The sequence below is a fragment of the Pyrgilauda ruficollis genome, unplaced genomic scaffold, assembly GCF_017590135.1.
Source record: "Pyrgilauda ruficollis isolate IOZ18807 unplaced genomic scaffold, ASM1759013v1 scaffold2, whole genome shotgun sequence".
Lineage (NCBI taxonomy): Eukaryota > Metazoa > Chordata > Aves > Passeriformes > Passeridae > Pyrgilauda > Pyrgilauda ruficollis.
The window spans coordinates 8,938,879-8,957,538 of record NW_024519206.1 but is presented as its reverse complement, the minus strand read 5'-3'; the positions used below and the strand labels follow the sequence as shown (position 1 = coordinate 8,957,538).

General features: G+C 38.1%; 1 protein-coding gene across 2 annotated transcripts in view; it reads right to left on the bottom strand.

The window, feature by feature from the left end:
• HDAC9 (histone deacetylase 9) overlaps positions 1–18,660 on the bottom strand; it is a 450,604-nt gene that overhangs the window by 95,560 nt on the left and 336,384 nt on the right. For both annotated transcript variants that reach the window (XM_041466346.1, XM_041466340.1), the window contains 3 exons: positions 12,031–12,138; positions 515–570; positions 185–272 (listed from right to left, as the gene is read on the bottom strand). In XM_041466346.1, the coding sequence (XP_041322280.1) occupies positions 185–272; positions 515–570; positions 12,031–12,138 (252 nt within the window). The remainder of the gene's footprint in view (positions 1–184; positions 273–514; positions 571–12,030; positions 12,139–18,660) is intronic.

Sequence of the window (18,660 nt, the reverse complement as noted above, 5' to 3'; positions counted from 1 at the left end):
TGAAACATAGATGTTTATAGCTTCAGTACTGCCATCCTGGCTTTAATGAGTTCCCAAAATCAGAGGAAATGCACACCTTTATAACTTGTAGGTATTAAAAGCAGGAAAGTCGGACTTATAAATACAAATTCATTATCTTTCATCTAGATGCACTTCGAGTGTGATGCTTGCCAAGAATACATACCAGATCTACAATCAATATCTTGCCTATATTTAGCTTGTCTCTCAAGTATTTGGCAGTAATTGCAATCGAATTAAAAAAGCAGAACCCCCTGTGGAATAGAGAAGAACAGAAATAAGAAAGCAAATCAGTCAGGAAAACAGCTATAAATAATGTTCAGAGCATTTAAAAAAATGCTATATGATCTCTGAGGCCATAAATCTGCTTCTGGGAGTACCTAGAAAGCCTTTTCAGTCATCTGCTAGCAATTACAGTTCTTCAGAGACATGCACAATGCAGGTGATTGCCAGTAACCTTAGTGCTCCAAGATGGGCAATATTCCCTGGTACTTACATGGCTGTTGATTCTTCAGCATGATGGCCTGGGGGCCTTACAACAGCAAAGCCATTCTGTAAGAACAAGATAGGTTTTCAATTATCAGCTTGAAAAAATACTTGACTCAGAGCAAAACAGAGCAGCAGGCAGATGGGATTGAAATCTATTAGAGCTTCTTGAGCACTTTTTCTATCCAATCACTTTCATAGTACTGCCAGAAACAATACTGTTGAGAATAATGGCAAATAAGCTATACAAATACACACATGTGCATACATACATACACACACAACATGATCTAAAGAGGAGGAAAAAGGCATGATGATAAAGCCCTGTTATGAATTCTGCTGTTTAGAATTCGCATTTAAAATGCAGGTAATCTAAGATCACATAATCTTAATTTGCTCTATCTTGAGATGCTTCAAAACAGAACTAGTTTAAGGTATATATTTTACATGTTTAGCCATTGTTGACCTTACCTCTATATAGACTAAATGATAAATTCAGACCCACACACACACATAATTTCTAACAGTAGAAAAAGGATGACAATGAACATCCCATATTTCTGCAAACCATAAATTACACTTGGGAGCCTGCCATGCTTGCAAGTTAATAGATTCCCTGAAGTCAATTTCTAACACACTTTCTGGAACTGTATGTACATTTCATGAAGTACAGCACTAGGATCAGTGATGATCAAGGAATTTTTTTACCTCTGGAGTCACTGAACATAAAAGAAAAATGGAATTTCCATCCTTCCAGTGTGGGTAAGACAATTACCATATACATAAAAATAAGAAATTATAATCTGTACGTGAGATATCTGCCCATGAGATATCTTGTATTTTCACACAGCTTCACACAAATACTGGATGTGTATGTATGCCTGCATGACCAATCAAGCATTGTATTCTCAGGGAGGAGGGGACAGGAAGAAAAAGTTGTAATACTTCTGTATTTTATTCATCAATATCAAAGTATTCTAATTTTATATACTAAAACTTGACAAATGTAAATGTTTCAGTCTTCTCTTACCTGAACAATCATTAAACTTTCACTCACGCTGGTGTAAATACAGAAGAACATGGCAGTTAATAGTTACATTGGTTCCTGTGAATCTGTTATTTACAATAATATGATTGTATGGCTTGTGTGTACCTGTGGAATTGTCTACCTATGTTGCTTCACTGGCATATATTTATAAACAAATACTACCATGTTGTCTTATTTAATTTGCTGCTATATGTAATCCAAGCAGACAGCTGCCAAGTTTTGTGGAGCATGGCCAAAGTTCTATCAGAATACAGTAAACTTAAGTAAGTATTAAGTACAATACCAAGGGAGCGCATGTGTAACAGCAGTTCTTCTGGCCACCATTTAAAGAATCTGAGGGATTTGACATCATGACTTATTTTGTATTGTGTCCAAACTAAAAATACAAACCCAAACAAACAACACACAACAACCCAATAATTAAAGGCACAAAAACGATATATGTTAGTATTCATGCAGGCATTCCTGAAGATGGGATATAAATTTCCTATAGATCAAGCACACCAGAAAAAAAAAAAAAAGAAAAAAAAAAAAAAGGCAATATGGACTGCACTAATTTGCAGAACTAAACCAGCTTTAGACTCTCAGCTGAAACTGTATTCTCTATCCTTCTGAGGATTTTTTAACATTTTCTTTTCACACAAAACATGACTTAGAGAAGAATTTGGTAAAGAACTCTTTTGTAGCCCTTATGAAAAAACAAAGTATGCTGATGAATGTCGGGATAATGAGATGAATGTCGGGATAATGAGCTGAAAAAAGACTCAGCAAAGAGGGTATTACTAGAGAAAGAGCATGATGCTACCTGCATTTTCTTCTCTTGATATTTTTAGGCATTTGGAAAAAGTCCATGAAAGGCTTACAGCTGCCCCTGCTCAGCTAACAGCTCATTATCATCCAACTTTATCGGTATTCCCAAAAGATCAATATAATTAAGATGATTATCTCTAGGAGGATTTCATGGGGCAATATAGAGACAGAAAATATCAGCAGTGCTGTTTTTGACAATATGACAGTTCCAGTGTAGGCTTCTCTTCTGTTCTCTTTGCTGAGACTCTTTGGAAGCCCTGTTTTATTACATCTAGGTAATTTCTGGAATCAGAGCTTAACTCTTACAGTTCTCCATCAGCACACAGGATATTCACAACAGGGTTGTGACCACTTTTTATGAGTTTTATACATCACAAAAGGTTCAGTATTCACATGGGAAACTTTCTTATTTTGAGAAATACTGAATATTTTAAGAAATACTGTGCATATATTACACTGATGATAAAATACATAGTTGAATTATACCAAACACTGAAAACTAGTTACCACACAGAATTACTGGCAACTTTTGTGCAATTGATAAAACACTTAATTTCTCCTACTTTCAAACTTTGCATGAACACAGCATACATTACTACAATGTAACATTAATATTTTTTTCTATTTAGGCAGTTTTTAAATACCAGACAGTAAGCTCAGTAGACTGTAGGACAGTAGATGGAAAAGCAAAAATCTGCTTTAAAGACAGAAAGACTAACACAGAGCAATATGTTGAAAATGAAGCCAACACACATAAATTCAAAGCGTTTTTGTACAGAGCCTTATTTATAGTAGGATACAGACACCTTTATAAGTAGACAGAACATAAAACTGACTGACAGACATGAACATTAGAAAAACTATTCATGTCTGTGCCATTATGTGATTACCTTTATTTAAATTTGAGGATTAAGAATAAAGCCTGAATAGAGATATTCTAAAATCTGTGCATATTTGAACAACAAAGGAAGAGAAGTCTGCCCAGACTCAATTTACACAGAAGATCGACTGCAGATAAACCTGCTGAGTTGGACCTTTAATAAAAACTAAGAAAAATAAAAACTAAGAAAACTCTTTCATGAGTCTAAATAGGTAGATGGATGCTTGATTTCCAAAGAACAGAGGTGTACATCCTACTGTGGCCTTCTTGTCTTTGGTGGTCAAGTTAATCCCTTTCTCTAGTGTTCTCGGTTACAGTGTTGGTCTACATCAAGCTTGGGCATCTACTGTGCCTCTCAATTAACCTTTCCAAAACAAGTACTCAAGACAATACCATAACATAAGTGAACAATTCAGGGCTTAGAAGTGACCATCTATTGCAGAGTTCCACTGGTGTTTCTATTACATTACCTCCACACAGGAGGTAAAACTAGACGCAGACAATTTTTCTCTAGGCAATATGTGGTCATTGTGGCAAGGTGTGAATGATTCTTCCATTCACATGACAGTCTTGAGGAGCTTGTTCTGCCTAGATTCCAAGTGAACCAAGAGTTACCTGGACAGTCAGGTACTCCAGGTATGGTGAGAAGCCTCACTGGAAAGCAGTGCATAGTAGTTTCAGCCTAGTACTGCCCTAGAAAAATTATCTGGCTTTTTGTAGACTTTGAGAAAAGCCAGTGCCATGCAAAAAGTAGCAATAAACCACAGCAGGTACTCCAAGTGCACTTACTGAAGTAGGAGAAGACTCAGGTTCAATTTCTTGAACATGGGGATGAATTTGTAATCTTTTTTCCCACACCACTTTGTGTATTTAGATTATGTGGTCCATAAAATAGATATTGACACACATCTTTTCAGTCTAAGTTTTCTAACAATAGGTCTGGAGTCATGCTGTTCCTCAGCTTTTATTCAAACACAAAAAATTGTTAATTAATATTATAAACTGAAGGTCTTCTTGTATTTTAAGCTGTAAACCCCTGTAGGAATTAGCAATGACATCTGTGTCATCTATTCAAGAGGGAAGAGGCACTGAAAGAGCAGAGGCTTCATACGAAAAAACCCTTTTACTGTGTGGGTGAGCAAGCAATACAACAGCTTGCCCAGAAAAGTTGTAGACTCTCCATTCCTGGATATATACAAAATCCATCTGGACATACACCTAGGCAACTAGCTCTCGGCAGCTGTGTTTGAGCAAGGGAGGTGGATAGAATGACCTCCTGAGGTCACTTCCAACTTCACCTGCTCTGTACTTGAGAGGGAGACCAGGTAACTAACTGGGGGTCTGAATTTCACACTTGAAGCTCAAACTTGCTCCTAAGGTTAGGTGATGGAAGTTTTTAATTTCTACTTGTCTAAATCCCTTAACCTATCTCACAGTTAACTCTTAAAACTACCAGTGCTTAAACAAGGCAGTCTTGGGCATGCACTTGTTTTTAATGGAAAGGTTCTATTTTTGCTTCAATGTGCACGTTTCAGAATGAGAATTATACAGAAATGTATAATACATCATTATACAGATATGTATGTGTTTGTCCTGTCAGAATTTACATTCCCCGAGTTATATATATATATATACACATACACACTCGTATCCTTATAAAGTCATATAAAAAACCAATTTCATTATATTTAAAAAGTGGTCCATAAAGTGTAGCTCACAGGTCTAATATCTAAAGTGGCCTTAGTGCCATCCTTACCTCTGCCTTCTCTGGTATAGTCAAGACCTACAATAACAAACATCAGGGCTGCTTTCAGTCTTGGCTGCCTACAAGAATCCACTTGCAATTGCTACCAGGAAGAAGAGAACCATATTCTTATCAGTGCCACAGCCTGTAACACAATCTCAACATGCTATGCCATCCATCAGGGAGGGTAAGCATGACAGTGAGTGGTGTAAGGCTGAGACAATCCTTGGGCACCTGTTTGGGACAATTTTACAAGCTACTCATACAGCCAGAGCAGGAGTCAGCTCTTGGCCCCGGGGGTCTACGAATGCAGTGAAAAAGAACCTGTGATTTAACACAGCAGTAGTAGCAGGATGTAGATTTGCCAAAAAAAAAACCACTAATGGACATGAGGGAATACTATTTTGTCTTGCAGAGGAGGCTAGTAGAGGCTGAGTACACAGAAATGGACATTAATTTTGGACTTAAATGGACACTAATTAATGGACTTAACTTTGATGGAAACAAAGAGCTCCCTGTCTGCTTTCCTGAAGGCCTAAGTGGATAGCATCAGAAAATACACATGAAAAGCTGGTGCTTGCAGACTAGCTCAGATACAACCATGACAGACTGTTTAGCCACAAGTAGTGTTAACTATATTGGAGAAGAAAGCAGACAAAAGAGTTTTAGTACAGAGTGGTCATGGAGGTAAGCCATGTACCACACATATAATTAAAGTTGTCTGATTATATGAAATAATAACAGTCATCCAGCTATAAATATAACCATAATTGCTGGGATACAGTATCTAAGAAATGGTTTAATATGAAATTTTGCAATTTTTCTAACTTTGTAAAAGCAAATACAAACTACTATCTAAAAGATTTCATTGGTAACTTTGATTGAAAGCTTTTATCAATCATATCTTTAACAGTAGTAAAATAAGTATTCATTTGTTACTGTTTCTTACACGCAGGCATTGTTCAAAACGCTGTGGAAAAAAGGCCTCTTTTTGTGGCTGTCTCACATCACTCAGAATTTTTTTTCAAGCAAAGGGAGATTTTTATAGGGCAGAGGGTGAAAAGGTAGAAACAAAGGTAGGGAAGAGCTTGCAGGAGAAATACTGTCCAGGAGGCACCTGGGCACAGTGGACATTTCAGGAAAGGAGATTTCTGTAGGCAACCAAAGGAGCTCTGTGGGGTTTTGTGTTGCTGGCCTAAAGCTCCACTAGAGGAAGGACACTATGGAGAGAAGGACACTAAAGAGACATTTCTTTTCTGCTCTTTTTGATTATTTTGTCTTTAGAATGATAATTTTTGTTGTTGTTGTTGTTTCAAGAAAACCTAGCAATAGAGCTGTGAAATATGGCTGAAAGATTTTTATTTAGAATAATTTTAAAACTAGAAAACTAAGAACTTGGGGGGAAGAGGAGGCTGATTAAGCTAATTCTGTTTATCCACTAGATTAGTACTACTTACCACATGATGATTCCTCCATAGCCCTGGGTGACAAAGGCCTTGAGACCAGTAAAAACCAGGCTTATTTGGTATGATAGCTTCAAGTTCAATTTAAGTCATCTATGGATTGTACAAAGACACCAGAATAGCAATGACCAAATTCAGGAGGTTAATTTTGGTATTGATTCAACCTGACATATCAGAAAGAACAATCCCAAGCATGTATCAGATTCTGGTTCAGGGGAAACTCATTTCAATTGCTTTCATTCTGTTAAATGACCCTTAGTTACCAACAGGGCAAATTTACATGTTTGTTTGTGTGTGTGTGCATGTGCACACCCACACATGATAAGGTAGAAAAATGGCTTTTGCTTCACTTGATTCAGCCGAAATGGATACTTACGACAGACCATACTTTTAACTTATGTGCCTTTCTTCTTGAGTGTTCTTTTGAAAAGTTGCTTCTTAATTCACTCAATTTTTTTTTTTTTTTTTAAGCAGGGAATAATCACACAAATCCTACCAGCTCTTGACAGTATTTTGTGTAGATCTCTTCTGTTTCAAGTTTGCCACATTAAAAAAATATACAGCACTAAATGTTTCTATCATAGAGAACAGTGCTACCATCACCAAGATTTACATATTTAAAGGATATGCAAAGTAAACTAGACAGTAATCCTTATTCTGTATTTAAAATACTTAATCCTACCTTATAATAGTACTGAAGGGGTCATCTGAGGCTGAAGAAAAATGTTTCAGCAATGTTCCTTTGTATTTTCAACAGCTACATGTTCTGCTCTGGCAGTGAGTTATCTATGATGATTGAAAGTCATCTCCCACTGGGAGAATAACTCCCATCTCCCATTTGGTAACCTCTTCCAAAAAGAGGTTTTTATTAGGTATACTTTTTTAAAATTATATTTTTCACCTGTATAATTTTTATTCCTGCCAGTCAATTTAAAGATATTGAGAACAGAAAGAGAAATGCACAATTTGTTATCAGAAAATAAATTAAAACACATTTAATGTTCACAAAGCAACACAAAATAAAACAACTACCACAAGAACAAATAAAATTTTGGAGGACTTAATTATTCAATGAAGTATCATCACTGCAAAATTATCATACTAACCTAACTGAACTCCAGTTTTTTAAATGTAGCATTAACCACTTCATAAACACCTAATATGCAGCAACAAAACAGGTGCTGGCATCAACATGAATAATATGGTTAAAAAATGAAAACATCAGCAACCTAAACTCTTTCAGGAAAAATAAAAATCAATTTCACAAGCTAAGTCCTAAAGATAAGATTCTTTGCAAATTCTAACAGTTACAAATGAAATCTGAAACTCAAAAGACCACAGATGCAGAAACTCTCCTTATTTTTCTCCAAGACTTGTCTAATGTGTGGTTTGGAGAACCTCTGTACTTGTCCAGTTGGGCAGCAGGAGGGATGTGCCTGCTGTGTAGAGGCAGGTGACAGATGCAGAGGCAAGGGAAGAGTCTCTGGTGCACAGCTGCTTGTGAGGGAAGTAGCACAGCAGCAGGGAGGGAAGGTGCACTGAGCTGAGCATCACAATGGATGCAAGGGAAGCACAGGGCCGGGCAGCAAATGAGAAGGGAGGGCAGGAGAGCACCTTACAGTGCCACATCCTGCAGCAAAGAAAGAGAGCACTGGGACCCTCAGGAGACACTTCCAGGAAATAAATTATCTCTGTCTGCATCTTTTTGGGCCCTCTTTCCGAAGGTGAGGTCATTAAGTAGAGGCTAGAGACAATGATTTCCAGGTTCATGAGATACACTGCATGCAAGAAATCATATGCTGGGCACCACCTCTGTTTCTTCCACAAGCACTAAGGAATGTATCATTGGACTTCTCTTATCTGATAAAATGATTTATTGGACACAGCTAAGGACTGTGGTGGAATTCTATTCATTCAGATCCACATACTCCCCTCTTCTAAAAACCTGTAGTCAGGCAGCAGACTTTTAGAAGTTTTTGACATAAATTTGTTCAGGAAACGAGAAATGACCAAACATAGATTTATAAAAACAGACAGGAGAGGTGTGGCTCTTATTCCATATAACATAAATACCTCATTGTGCATCAGCAGCTTTCCTAATTATAAACAGCTCAAAAAAAGGTAACCTTCATGCAATAATTAGGCTCATCTCCTACTGTAAAATTGCCAAGAACACATTCATCAAACATGTAAATAAATTAATGAAAAAAGGAAAAGCATAGCATTTGACTCAGTATAACATCACATTTATAGTACTATATATTTCAGTAGTGGTGTGATTCTTTATTCTCTATTAAATACTACCTCAAAAGTATATCAAATGGATATGAAAGACTGCTTATTATATTATTAAGCAGATCCACAGAATGCTTTAACAATTGTATATAATTAAATTTTAAAAATCCAGATTAAGACTTCCCAGAGAAGCAACAATTTGTCTTAATTTTAAAAAAATAAAAACAAACCAAACAAACAAAACAACAACAACAAACCAACAAAAAGCCCCCCAAAACCCCACACCAACCTCCCCTGAAAAACCCACACCACTGTTAATTACTATTGTGGCTATTGTTTTACATCCCTAGTACTGCCATACTGATGTTTTTCCCAGTGATCAAGGAGATCAAAGAAATCTGATGTCTCACAAGGGGTTTGAACTACAGCAAAGAGAATTCCTCTTAATTCCTTGTCAGTTTTTGAACACTGTTCAAATCAGATGAACAACATCTTGCTGTTCTCAATGAGACTTGTGTGCAATGGGACTGATGTCTCAGGAAATTCAAAATAAAGTAAAGAACTTTTTGCCTTGTATATGAGTTTGTCTCATGCCCAGCTCTGTAATGAATCTCCCAATTGTTCTGCAGACTTTCATGGTTTATTTTTCAGTCTCATCTCTTTTCTTAGCAACATAGCTCCAACCCACAACTATCACTTTGTGCCATAGCAAGCAATATCAGTAGAGACCATGGAATAAGCATAGACATTGAAATGTCCTTCCTGAAATGAACTTTATATGTCAGATCCCCATCCATACAGGGCACTTGATGCTTGTTTCCACACTCTAGCCCAGCACTGTTGTAAAAAAATGTGGGGTTTAAATTGACTGAATTGACGCCAAACTGCCAGTACACCATCTGATAGCAATCCACAGTGGTAAACATCCAGGGAACTACTTTGGTGTGCTTCTCATCTTGCTGTTAACATGTTGTAGAGCTGTTACAGATTGCATGCAATTCTTGGAAGGTGCTTTTTCTGCCATCCAAAAATTCTGAGACTGTAGCAGATCATTCCAGATTCCCAACAGAGCTTAATCCTCCCACTCTGCTCACAGTACAGCCCCCAAATGGTTGCTTCACATGCATATCTGCTCAATGAATGCACATGAAAGTAGTCAAGTTCATCTTCTTCCCCTTAGATTTTCAAAAGCACACCACAAAATTGGTATTTTCCCTAACATAAACATCTGATCAACTTATTTTTCTACAGATAAAATGCAGGAAGATGGAAAAGGAACAAGTAAAAGTGTAGACTGGAACACACAGACTCATATTGGTCTACAGTCATATGGAGATTGTAGAAACTCCAGAAACAACTGCAAAACCCTCCCTAGTGCAATTTACGATATGAGAGTATTGAGAGCAACCTGGTAGCAAACCCTGGGTTTGAATGGATGCAGACAATGCACACAGGAAGACTGTGCTAAAATAGCTAATGTCAGGACTGTTGCACTTACAGAACTTCTGCTACTATGCTTTCCTACTGACAGTCAGGCATTAATAACCTTTCCATAGCCTTGAATGAATAATACCACATGCAGATTGATAGTTCATACAGATGCCATAGGCATGTAAATCACTGGCCTTCATGCTGGAAGTCTAGGAGCAGGTTACATAAACACCTACAAGGAATGGCAGGAATATTCACAAATCTCTTTCACAGCAAATCTCTTCCATTTCTGTTTTTCTGAAGATTTGGTTTAAATCAACTATTGAAAAATTGCCTTTCCTATGTCTCAACTTGCAAGTTGCATGAGACTTCAGTTCTCTGCATTGTAGAAAATATTCTATTTAGATCAACAATAATGTTACATTAAACTACAAACTAGTTCTAAATATAGAATACCTAGTACTAAATATAAAACATTTGTTTACAGACTTCTGCAACACCAGTAGCAGGACAAGTCTCACAATGGCTGATTCTCTTCAGCTGTCTATCACACACTTATTTAAGCAAGAGCATTCACACTGTGTGAGGCACATCACAAATGTACAGAGGTAAGTGGTAAAGATTCTGCAGGGGACCTCGCTCATGTCAAGTGCACACAGGACATATATCAGTATTCTTACCAAAACATGCTTTTAAATTGTCTTAGACATTGGTGTGTGTCCTACAGTTTCTAAAGATAAGAACTAGCTAAAAAATCCTTCTTCATGTTCATTATTCCTGTGTGTGGAACAATGCATAGAGAGTTACACACTTTACTATGCCCAAAAAATCTTAAAAGGGATGAAGAACCCATCAGAAAGGATACACAACAGGATCCCATATAATGCACCCTGCCCCTGATCTGAGATTTCAAAAATTGTACATTTTTAGTGATCCCTGGCTAATGATTTCAGTACTTGAACATAAAAATTCAGATAAACATAAAAACATAAAACTGCATTTTATTATTTCAGAGCTATAGTACTGAATTTCACCTGACTGTGCTCTCACTTATACCCTGATACATTCTGTATCTATCTAAATATATACATAAATATATGTATCCATTCCCAAATAAGTAGCTAACATGTTTTGATTGAAATAAGAGAAATATACAGGAAGAAAATTTTCCAAACAGAATTTGTAATTTTAAAAATCATCATGCAGTGTTAATTTAAAAATATTTATTTCCATCTTGATTCTGGAAATAGGACTGAATCCATTAGTATGTGGACTGGAAAGCGAATAAACAGTTTCATTAAGGAGACATGTTAGCTCCAACAATGTTTATTGGGGCAAGCCTGCACTCTGGCTGCATATGGTGTACCTTTAAATAGGGCCGTTAAAATACCAAATAAAATGTCAAAGTCTGTCAGGTCTGGAGCTTTTATAAATTGTTTAGACTGGGGATAATTTGGGTTTCGTACATCATGCCTTGCAGATCGGCGGCACGGAGACAGGAGCGGGAAGGGGCCCGGGAGAAGCAGGGGTACGGGCGGGCTGGCAGCCGGGCACCGCCTGCCCATCGCCAGCCGCGCCGCCTGGCCGCCCCTCTCGCTGGGTGGTATCCTGAGATTGCGCACGTGACTCAACAACCACATTTAAAAAATAAAAAATAAATAAAACTTGACTTGAAAGGGAGCGCCGGGGCCACTGGCCGGAGATGTGCACTAACTTCACCTCGGGCTGCAGCTCCTCAGCGCTGGCACTAGCCCGGGCCGCTGCCGCCCCTGCACTGCCACACCTTCGCGGACGCGCTCCCGGCTCTCGTCCCGCCGCCCTCCCCGGAGCCGAGCGCTGGAACACCGCCGCCCTGGAGCCCCCCGCGCTCCCGGCCCGCCCGGCGCTCCCACCCACGGCGCGGCCCGGACCTCACCTTCAGCTCCCGGGAGGCCACGCGGGCCGCCAGCTCGATGACACAGCCCACCGCCATGCGTGCCGCCCCGGCCGAGTGCAGCTCGTTCCAAACGGTGTCACTGTCCACCTGAGCAAACAGCCGGCCCCGGGAGGAAGGCGGCGGAGAGGGGAGAGGGAGAGGGAGAGGGAGAGCATGAGAGAAAACAAACCCGTGAGGGAGGGCTGGCAGCGTGACAGCCCGTGTACAATAACATCAGTCTTCCGTGCTGGCCAGCTGAAAGGCCTTCTGGACATGGCTTTGCTTATGCTTTTTCTCTGCACGGGCTTCTCCAATGGAAACACATTCCTGTCATGCCTCGCTGCCATTCCCTGTTTAGATTTCTCATTACAAACAGTGTTACATCGGCCGGGCCCGGCCTGCTCGCCAGACGCTCCTCAAGCTGGCTGGCGAGGTGACGGGGACCTGCCAGCATCGGGACCATCGGGAATAGAACTAGCTAATGGCCGTCGGGAATGGCCGTCGGGAATGAAGAGCCGCTGCTGCCGCAGCAGAGGCACGGGCGGCCCGTGCCACCAAATGGCACATCGATGGCCCTTTTCTTAAACAGAGTAGTAACCCTTCGTTTCTCCTTCCCAGGGGGTTGTTCATAAGTGACTGAAATTGGAACAATTAATTGTTTTAAATAATTTCAGGAGTCACTCTTGCCATAGACAGAAAATGGAATTACATATAGCAAGACCCTTGCTGTATCTCCTGTTTTGAGGAACAATAAATTTTTGGCTGGAAGGCTTTATTTTGTAACAGAAGAACGATGGATTTTGAAGTGGAGAAAGTTATCTTTTGCACCTTCTAAATGAGAAAGTGTGATGTGTGATACATTGCATTATAAAGAACATACTGTAAAGGTGTCTGAGTAGCACTGCTCTACAGTTTCAATCAGTGTGCTAAAACTTTACTTTTGAAATCTATTTTTAATAAGTATTTATTTACAGAAACATACCAAAACACATAAGTGAAATGTTGTATATCCCTATACCTATTACGTATTATGTAAAACAGACAAGATGGTGTTAAATAGTCTGAAAAAGTTATCCAAAGAGACAGCCAGACTTCCTTGATGCTGCATGGGAAGTGCATTTAATTGTAGCATACCGTACAAATTTATCATGAAAAGAAAAACGTTTAGAAGTAGACAAAATACTGTGGCAGATGCTATTTGGATGACTTCCAAGCACACTGAGACATGTTTTCAGTTTGAACCAGAAGCTTCTGTTCCTAATTCCATTAAGAAAAAAAAAAAAAGGAAAGGAAAGAAAGAAAGAAAGAAATCAAGTAATTGAAAATGGATGCAACTGCTACTTGACTCTGAAAGTTCAGAGGAATTTCTCTGATTAGTCATTTGAAACAGAAAGAAGCTTGATCTAAGCTTGATCTTCTCTACACCTGTCAAATGTCTTTGCCATTACTGTTACAATAATATTATATTTCAAGCTATTAAAATTATCTTAGTTTTTCAGTATTCTGGACCTGATTCTTCTATCATTTTGATCAGTTTTGTGTGCATGCAGCAGAACTAATGAAAATAGTTCGTATTTGCAGTAGACCTGAATAAGAAAACTGGATTTTGCTTGCAAAGTTTAGAATAACAGTAGAGACAGCACACTGTTTTCATCTGAGAAACTCAAATGTGTGCAAGCACAATTAAGCATCATCAGCTTGATATGGGATGATTCATTGTTCTTGATTTGTTTATTGGTAGCTTGAGATTTAAAGAAATGAAAGTAGGTTTTGGAAAGATGCATGCTGATCAATAGGTAACAAGAAACAAGAAAGAAACCAAGAAGTAAAAAAGTAATGATATAAGTAACATTAGGCAGACCTTTAAGTTAGCTCTCTGTTGCTTTAGAGGAACTGTGAATCAAATTTCACTTTTAAAGCTAATCAGGAGATAAATAAGTAGAGGTCATTGGTTAAATCAATTTAATCAAACCATAATAAAGTTTGAAAAATACTGTGCAGTATTTTAAAAAAGGAAGTATCAGCAAGAGAGGTGGGAGGGAGTACTTTCTTACCATTTTTATAGCCAGCAAATTAAGCTTAATGTGAAGGAGTGGCTGATGAAAATGATTCAATGGCAGCTGCTCTGTACAGCAGGGCATGAGCAGGAGCAACCTGCATCCTCAAAGGGACTATGATTCATTTCCAGGAAGGCTGATTAAGTTAAAATTGTAACCACAGCTTGAGAGTACCCACCCTTAAGACAGTTGTCTGCTCTGACACATGAGACTGCAGTCTCTCCCTCTGCTGAATGCTGAGCATTGGCCAAGGTACAGCATATATCATTTTCTGCTTTCAGCTGAGTGTGAGGAGACTGAACTGGGACAGTAAGACCAAGTATCTCCCACTGAAAAATTTCCCTCAGACCACTTGAATGACTGCTACCTTAATTTACCTGGACTGGTAAATGGGCAATCAGGAAACAGAACAGTGTTTCCTGAGAAATCAGAAAAAAATGGGCAATCAGGAAACAGAACAGTGTTTCCTGAGAAATTTTTCAAAAATTACCACCTAAATGAACACAGGAAATTCAGGATATTTTAGCTGATCTCTTGGGCATGGTACCTGTAATGAGTGGTAAAGTCTTAAAGCTATGGGTAGCCAACTGAAGCCTCATACTTTCATGTACTGTTACTATAATACAAGAAAAGCAACATAAATACATGAATATTTACCTTGAAAAGGCACAGTATTACAAATGTAGGTGTAAATACTATTTAATATTCTTGCAAAATCAAGATTGAATTTCTGAGGAACATCTCATGATGAACAGCCCAGAAGAACTAGCGTCACACAGCCAATGCTTTAGCTGTAACGACTACAAAATGCCATCTCACTCCATTTTGTATCTCTATTAATTGTATGTATTTCCTTAAATGTTTCAGGTGTTTAAACAGAGATTTTCTTTTAGTGTTACTCAGTGTTTACTTTGTAAATTGCTGTTGAAATACAGTGGTAAAAATGGCAAACCCATTAAAATTACAACTACTGGCTGGCCCAGTTGTCAGACTGTATAGGAAATGAAGCTCTAAAATCCTACTGATATGCTTTTCTATATTCCTGTGAGATGAAATGGTTGGGTTTTGTACAAGTAAAGGGAATAGGATTAGACACTGTGGTTTCTGGTTCTAGTGCATGTATATATCACATATATCTGACAGCTCATCTATATGCTGACTGTGCATGAATTTGTGACAAATGTGATGCTTTCTGAATCACAGACTATGACGAAGTCAGATGGAATTTTATAAGCGGTTATTTTTGTTCAAGTGCTTTGGAGCAGCCAAGGAATTCAGTGAAAAACCTGTCTGGATTAGGATCATTTTTCAGACAACGTTAAACAAAATTTACAGAAAATACAGCATTTTTGGCTGAATTCTAACCCAGAATCTTAGCCTTTTTTCTGTTTAATTATGTTTAATATTTAAATACTTTTTTTTTTTTTTTTTTTTATTTAGGAGTGCTTTAAAAATTGTCAGGATAGGAGAATGTTCTGAATTGAACCGAATGAAAAAACCATTTTTTTAAAGCATCAAAAGGTCAGTGTTGAACTATGAGCATACTGCACATTTTGTTACCAAAAATCCTATCACTGCTACAGCTCTTCAAAGCAGAATTGTGCATGATAGCGCCAAGAGCCAGAGGACATGAGCCCCATGAACGCTGACTTCCTAACACACATATGGATTTACTTCACTCCCAGTTTCCTGAATGAGCACTGTAGGTTGCAGGCTTTTTCAAGCACATCTAGTGTAGCTCAATCATTGGCATGTGTAGCAAAGCTAATACTCTGCAAAGCTACAGATGATAGAAATTAAGCTACCTGTCCCTGAAGTGGATGTGGAGGCATTAAAGAGGAAGGGAATGACTTAAGTGAAAAGAAATGTAGGTAACTTCTCCTGACTGAATGAATTAATATTTCAAGCCCCGTATCTAAAAATTCTCTTCTTTGCACTGCAGAAAAAAACTTTATATGAATGCTTTGTGTAAGAAATATCTATGTGATAATGCCACTTCAGCAATGAAGACTTTAAGCATACTCAAAGCAAGCTAAGAAAGAAGCCTTACAGCAGAGATACTTCAACACATAGAAAGCTTGTACTATAACCCCTTTTGAGCTGGAAAATTTAATTTTAAGGAAGACTGGCTGTAAAGTTTGAAAGTTACCAGCTCCTTATGCTGTGCTCAGGTTGTGGCATATGTGAAAATGGTGAGGAAAGATACGGCAGTATACCTGAGGGAGAGGTTCCTTCAATATCTTTCTGAAATCACTACAGTTGACAAAACTGTAAATGTTCCTCGTCCTGCTATTTAAATTTATCTGCAACCTACCTCAGGGGGGCAAAAAAGGAGTGTGATTAATAATGCTAAAGCATTTCTAAGATAATAACTGTGTTTTGTTTTACCTGTCCTTCCTGGCTACAACACCTCTTTACTCCTCACCTTCTATTTCAGTTCTCTCTTTTCCAGAAATCTCCTGGGATCTGCCAAGTGGTCATTGTATCACAGAGATACCAGAAATGCTGCTCACAATCTGACGAACATTGCATTGTTTTACACCCTGCATGATGTATTCATCTGTGCAAGTTATCTTTCCTAAATTATTGTTAACTCTGAAGTTGACTTGAATACATCCCCACTGATGACAATATAAAAGAGAGCCTAAGCTGCTGCTTTGGGATGAATTAAAAAAATCTTAGAATTTTTCTCTCTCCACTCCTCCTCCCACCCACAAACACACAACTTGGGATTTAATGTAAATTCATTTTCTGGAGTGGAATTCTGATTTTACTCCTGAGAGGAATTAAAAGTACACTGCTCTGGATTCTCTGCACAGTTTTTGCCATCATTAAAATCAAAACCAGTCCTCAAAAAGATACCACACATCCCCACAAGAGATACTAATTTTCTGACAACAGGCCAAAAATGCAATTTGTCATCTAGTTGTTCATGGAAACTTTGACCTGTGATGCTCCTTGGATAGCAGTCATATTCTATGTGTACAATATTCTGGACAACAAGACGTTCTTTGCAGTAGTTTGAAAGGATTCTTTGCCTTTTAAAGAGTAGAGATTGGGCTCAACTGTTCTTGGATGGAAGTTGTGCATTTCAAAAGGATATATTTCAACACCAATCTAGAAAAAACAACTCTGTTAAAAAACTTCTGTCCTTTGATATAAGTGGTTCTAACACTGAGAAGTAAATGAAGTCTGTTCAGCTTGCAATAGTGTAGCTATATGCAGTAAACAAACTGATTAAGTATTGTAACAAATAATACTGGAGAGTACTGGCCTCCTCAGTGATACTGAATTAAATTAAAATTTAGATATTTCAGAGTGAATTCCTGTGTTTTACCTTTAAAAGCATTCAGAGTCTTACACTCTTCCACTTATGCCAGAGCAAATGTGTTTCCATCGCTGGATTTTTTTAATATACTGGCGTGAAAACAGAAATTAAATATTTTTCTGAAGCGTTTCAATATCTAAAAATTGTGTGGCATTTCAGTATCACTTCCAGCAAGGAGTCTGTCATTCTTAGAGAGTTGGTGCCAGCTAACGCTACCACATAAGTTTGTAATATTTTGCTCCTGACCGTGAGCAGTGCATCTTCCCAGGTGTCACGCTCATAGCTCTCACCTCCCACTCTTACAGATGTCCTGGTGATCATTCATCACCTCTGTGATTTCCACCAGGAAGCAAAGGTCCTCAACGTGCTTCTCAGCTGCTGTTTCATCTCACCATGACTAAAGAAGGGAAGGTGCGCACATCATCTCCAAGGAACAACTTCTAATGAATGGCCTGTCAGCCATGTCACTCGTTAAGGAACAAAGGAGAAAAGGTTTACATGGCTGACGTCTTTTCCATAAATTCCAGATACAGGAAGTGTGTAAAAGTGTACTACTTTAGGAAAAATATGTACAGTGAGCTTCCTTTATTTTTACTGCTATTGCAGCTGTATGAAAGATTTTTTTCTGTCAAAGGCATTTCCAACTATTTTGATGTAAAATGCCTACCATAAAGAGTATCCAGAATAGCAGCTTTACATATTTTCTTGCCTACCAGTGTGATTTACAAGTAATTTGTGAAGAGTATGTGATCTTTAGGCTCCAGCAAGATGAATAGTTCAAACAACCACCACAAATCATTGCTTAAACAAAAACCATGGAACTCCCTTAGTCTTGCATTGACTTTTGTGTTTGAATAATTCTAGTAGGAGAATTTATCAGTGATAATATTTATGGAAAAGGACTTCTAAAAATAGTTTCATAGGCTATTAATTCTGACCCCAAAAGCATCGTTCCAAGCTTTCTTCAAGAACAAGGAATGTGAGCAATACACAAACCGGTTGTATGTAGAATACGTAATGTCTTTCAAGTTCTACCTGCCAATAGTGAAGTGACATGAAAAGCCAATCAAAGTCAATTTTCAGAAAATATTCAGTAAAAAATTTAATTATTAATTAATTATTGAATGCCTAGCAGAGTTACTGATGTCGGTAGTCATCCCGTGATTTAAATGCAGCATCACCTCTGTAAAAATGAAATTCATCTTAAAGTTTGTAAAAAAAATTATATATGCGAGGTCAGTATTG